Below are 5,541 nucleotides of genomic sequence, written 5' to 3'. Positions count from 1 at the left end.
CCTAGGACCAAAAAGTTATCTTTTCTAATTTTAGACATTTAATATCTACACCCATAAAACAATATATGTGATCCAAATGACCCTTAAAGATTTAATTTACTGAATAATGTGAGATTAGTATTTTTTGGTAGTATCCTAATAAGACTAAATGTTTTTTTCCTTTAAAATAAAAAATAAATTATATTGACTATTTCTAAGATTTATCGAAAATATTGAGACAAATTATACCTATGGAGTACAAATAGAATATGGAAGAAGTACATAAATAAAAATGATATTTTAACCCAATTGTAATTTGGGATCCATGGAGAATATCACTCATTAACTTGTCCTATGTTCTAGCTGAATTTATCCTACAAATGTTCTCCACATCAACCAACAAAGTCCTCTAATTTGCCTTTGTCAGACCTTGCAGGCACTGTCACTGGAAGAAATGATAGAAAACATATATATGAACTCCATAAATCACAACAGCAATAATAATTCTATGATTTCTAGCTTCAAAGAGTGAACTTTGTTGGAAGCCTCCAAGGCAGTTAACCTTTTTGAATGGTTGAATCAAATAAGACAATCTTATCACAGCATTAAACCTTCATCTAGCTTGCTGCTAGTGCTAGCCATGGTAAAATCATAACCTCTGTGATAGCATTACTCAAATAAGAATGCTCTTGTACAGTTAAGAACTTTGTCGATGTCAGTTATCGAATTGCTGATAAGAAAGCAACATGGTACATCCTGAAAATAATAAGTTAATCTATAAAGCCTAAAAGAAACTAGCCTGAGATCTTTACAATGAAGTAATTGGAGTGCAATCTTCATCAACTTTACCAACTGCTTCGAGGATCGATGAGTAAGTGATGGGATCGTACTCGAATCCTTTCAACTTCATCTCTCTCATTAACTTTGCAGCCTCCTCAAACATACCAGCTCGACTGAGACAACTAAGTACAGTATTATAAGAAACTGCATCTGGCATGATCTTTGAATGTTTCATCTTTGTAAACATTTCAATTGCTCGTTTCGGGCCACCAGTTCTAGCTAAACCATTTAATATAATGTTGTGTGAGTTTATGTCCGGCGTGCAACCATTTTCTCCCATCGTTCTCAGCATGGAATGAGCCTCATCGATCATTCCAGCCCTGACCATCCCTGACATGAGTGCATTATAAGTATAAACATCAGGGCTGCAACCAAGTTTTTTCATTTCATTAAAAAGATCAACAGCATCACTTAGACGTCCACACTTGCCAAAGTGTTTTATCATCACAGCATATACACGAGCACTAGAGCGCCCGCAATTCTCTTTTAGTTCTTGAAATAGCTCATTTGCAGCTTCGTATCGTTTCGCCTGTCCAAGACTGTTGATCAGGCTGCAGTAAGCAGCTGGACATGGAGGAAACCCCTTTTCATCCATTTCTTCAAGAAGCAATAAAGCCTTCTCAACTCTATTTGTCTTACAGAAACCATCAATAAGAATTGCATACGTGAACGAGCTGGGAGCAATGCCGTTCGCCTTCATCTTTTCAAACCACAAAGCAGCCTCTGAAGCTGGAGCTTTTGATTCAAAGATAGCTTTTATTACAATGTTGTATGTAACCACATTGGGTACACACTGCAAAGAATCCATTTTACCAAAAAGCTTTAGGGCATCTTCCAAACGGCCCGCCCTGCCCAATATACTGATCAAATTGTTTATAAGTACAACATCAGGCTTGCAACCATCCTTCGACATATTAAGAAACAAACTATAGCCATCATCTACCCTTCCAACTTTCCCAAGCCCCTTAATTAATTCAGTGTAAGTGAAGACAGTTGGAGCACAGCCCTTTCCTTTCATCTCCTCAACCAAACCCAAAGCTGCCTCAACCTTATTCAACTTAAAATACATTCCCAGTATGGTAGTATAAATCTTTTCAGTTGGTTGTAAGCCATTCTCCTTCATCTCGTCAAACAATCGAAATGCGAAATCGTAACGCTCTAGTTTTCCAAACGCAGAGATAAGTGCACTGTAAGTGATTGTATCAGGGGAACAGTTACCCTCCTTGCACATCTCATTGTAGAGCTCATGGATTTTTTCATGGTGACCTTCTTGCATAAGCATCAAGATCAAGGTATTGTAAGTGGTTGCTGTTGGTTTACATTTACGACCTTTAATCTGATAAAACACAGATAATGCTTTGTTCACCATTTTTGCCTTTCCTAAGATTTTAAGAATTTCAGACAATTCAGCTGGACCAACAGAACATGGACTACGAACCATGTCTTGAATTGTCCTCCACATTTCACCAAACAGTCCAGACTCCTCTAAGCATCGAATTAAAGCCATATATGTAGTGGAATCATGGTGGAAGTTCTTTCTCTTTCCAGCCCACTTGAAGAATTGAATTTTAACCCTAATTTCTACATCAATTTCCAAGACTTGACGAACTAACCTGTGATCAACTTTGAGCTTCAGTACTTCAATCGCCTTCTCTGCATCAGTTCCCCACTTGAAAATTTTCAAAATCCTTATGAATCTCTCGTCTAGAGTCCGAACAGAAGGATCCCTCCGCGGCACCTTCCGGTTGATCGGGAAGTTGGAAGCTTCGGGCCTTGGACTGGGCACTCGAAACATTTGAACAATTTCATTTTCTGCAAAAAGAATCAAAACATAAACAGTGATTGAGTGGAAATGGGTATTTATGAATGTGAAACAGAGGAATTTTCGAAGATATTACAGATTTTTGTGGGCTGCCATTGAAGCCAAATGAAAAGGAAGCTAACCTGTTTGCTTGATTCTCGCAGAGAGACAGGGGAGAGAAGAGATGGAACGCTTCGAAACGAGTGATTGGTACAATGCCATTGGAGAAAATCAATAAACACCGAATCAAATACACATAAATTGCAACGATTGAGGAGGAAGAACGAAGAAGAGATGGGAAGGGAAAACTGGCGAAGTATTTTTCTCAATGTTTCTTTGATCCATACTCGAATTTGGGCTCCGCTTTTTAATAAGAAAACCGAACCAACGGGCAATCGAAAATTAAGCTCCCTTTCATGACAATTTGTTTTTCTATTTTCATTTTTTAAAATTAAGCTTATAAATACTCTTTTTACCTTTAAATATTTTCATTAATTATCAATTTTGAAAAATAAAAAAACTAATTTTTTAAGTCTCCTTTGACAAGCCTAATTCTTTCTTATTTCTTGCAATGATGTGCATCTTTCTTAAGTATAATAGTTGAATTCTTAGCCAAATTCTAAAAACAAAACAATTTTTTGAGAGCTAATTTTTCTAATTTTCAAAACTTTGCTTGATTTTCCAAATCCAAGTAGATAAAAAAATAAAGAAATTTAGAGCAAGAAGTAGTGTATGTAGGCTTAATTTAAAAAAACACATCTAAATTATTATTATTATTATTCTTGGTTGAGTCGAGTTTCAATATTTGGCCCACCAACTTGTGAGGTTGGTGTAAAATAACTCAACACCACCAATATCTATAATGTTCACTATTGAAATTTGCAAATTTATTAATGAATTTTATCTTCTCCTATTTTTTTTCTCCTTCTTCCAATGTTTCTAATAACTCCACCCGCTTACTTGTGATTCCATTTGAATTTTATTACTTCTCTCTCAATGAGTATTAACAATGGAACTACATGTATTTATAGAACTTGGGAGAATAACAGAAAATTGTTATACAGAAATGGGTTGAGCTTTATTGTAAGTGGGCTTCAGTGTGCCATCTTAACATCCCCTCTCAAGCCAATGGATGAAGTTGGAAGCACATTGAGCTTGAAACAACATCTCACAAAAGCTCGAGTGGAAATTGCTTTTGTAAAGATTTCAGCTATCTGTGCCGAAGATGGAAGATGTAGAATATCAATCTTCTTTGCTAAAACAAGATCACAAACAAAATAGATATCAATTTTAACGTACTTCGTTCTTAAATGAAGTATTGGATTTGCACTAAGATGGTCAACACTAAGATTATCATACTAGATTATATTAGGAAAAAAGGTATATATAGAACTGAATATACTAGCAAACTTATTACACCTCAATTACTAGACACAATACATTCAATTTATAATATTCAAACTCAAAAAAAGTTAGATGGTGTAACAAAACTTACATATGAAAACAACCAAAGATTTGAAAGAACTTAAAAACCTTTGGAGACTCAAAACATAGTCAAGACACACTTTTGATAAGCATTGTCCTGAACATAATTATTCGCTCTGTACAGGCTGTAAGCATACTACAACGATTGTCTCAGCAGGATTCAACGACTAACTCCAGTAGAACTGCAACCTCGAACTACTTGGATCTGGAAGAACTCTTGGATACTTACTCTTAACTCAACTCAAGAACAAAAGAAAGAAAGAAATGAGAGAACTCTTCACTTTGGAATGGGATGCTTCAAATGAAGTACCAAATTGCTATTTATAGGCTAGCAACTTAGTAACTCTCCAAAACATAAAATCAAATCAAATCAATATAAAAATTAAAACATCTATCAATTTTAACTTAATTGAGTTGTTACTTGACAAAAATCAAACATAACTTATTCAAATGAAGAAATTACAAATTTAACTTTCATATATTTTAAATTTATATATGAAACATCATTTTTAATTTGAAGTCTTAATCCATTTTGAAAGTTTTTGAACAATAAATTTAATCTACACAATTAAATCCAATTCTTTCAAAAATTTAATCTACACAATTAAATCCAATGTTATGTTCAATATTCATTGTTTCACTTTATTTCACTATATATATCCAACAATCTCCCACATGAAAGAAAGTGAGAAAAATCAAACAAAAATAGTTAAGAGCAAACAGACGAAGTTATGCATAAGGAGAGGTGTCTTCTAAACTTGAACATTCCTTAGTGAATATCCATCAAATTTATCGAAGAAATAGTGAGGCTAAGATCTGGAACTATTCCTTTTCATTGGTGAATTGAGACAACAGATATCACACACAACTCATCTTGTATCTTTGAGTTTTATTCGTTTGTGTCAATTTTGGTCATGGACGAAATCCTGAATTCATGAGAGCTTTAGAGAACATAAGCCATTTGAAAAGTTCTCATAGAAACGACCCCACTTCCACTCTTATATAGATAATATTGATTAAGAGCATCCTATCATTACTCCTCTTATAAAACAAGATATCAATATAACTTTAACATCAATAGATCACACAATCTAGAACATCATAGAAATGGGAAGAAACTATAAGTTTCTTAGTATGTCAACTATGAATTATTCAGCTAGTTTGCGTATTGAACCTAGATCTTGGAATCTCCAGTCAACTAGGTTAGGTTTGTTGGGATTTGGTGTCCTAATTCTCCTGGTGGTCTCGTAGTTTATAAGCACTTTGTGAACATATTGTTATTAATAAAATAAGTGTTATTTTATAACCATTTACTCAATCCAATAAACTAAGATCCGAGGTTATTTTATGTAACTTAAGCATGTATGTGGAGACATACAAGTGGATCATGCTTTAAGTAATAACCTAAATGGTCTGTAGTATAAGGATAAAGGAGG

General features: G+C 34.3%; 1 protein-coding gene across 1 annotated transcript; it reads right to left on the bottom strand.

The window, feature by feature from the left end:
- Positions 1 to 623: 623 nt before the first annotated feature.
- On the bottom strand, positions 624 to 2,989 carry LOC120087762 (pentatricopeptide repeat-containing protein At3g16010). Its single transcript, XM_039044686.1, has 2 exons — positions 2,764 to 2,989; positions 624 to 2,631 (listed from the first exon to the last, which is right to left on the bottom strand). The coding sequence occupies exons 1-2, from the start codon at positions 2,840 to 2,842 to the stop codon at positions 788 to 790; spliced, it is 1,923 nt and encodes a 640-aa protein (XP_038900614.1). The 5' UTR covers positions 2,843 to 2,989; the 3' UTR covers positions 624 to 787.
- Positions 2,990 to 5,541: the final 2,552 nt, after the last annotated feature.

Source organism: Benincasa hispida, chromosome 1 (genome assembly GCF_009727055.1).
Source record: "Benincasa hispida cultivar B227 chromosome 1, ASM972705v1, whole genome shotgun sequence".
NCBI classification, from domain to species: domain Eukaryota; kingdom Viridiplantae; phylum Streptophyta; class Magnoliopsida; order Cucurbitales; family Cucurbitaceae; genus Benincasa; species Benincasa hispida.
Note: the sequence above shows the minus strand (reverse complement) of the source record. Positions and strands in the feature narration are given on the sequence as shown.

Bases quoted from the DNA above. Each gene is read 5' to 3' on its own strand.
- LOC120087762 (XM_039044686.1), bottom strand. From the start codon at position 2,842: ATGGCATTGTACCAATCACTCGTTTCGAAGCGTTCCATCTCTTCTCTC. The intron at 2,632-2,763 runs GTTAGCTTCCTT...TTCTTTTTGCAG, and splicing joins TGCGAGAATCAAGCAAACAG to AAAATGAAATTGTTCAAATG.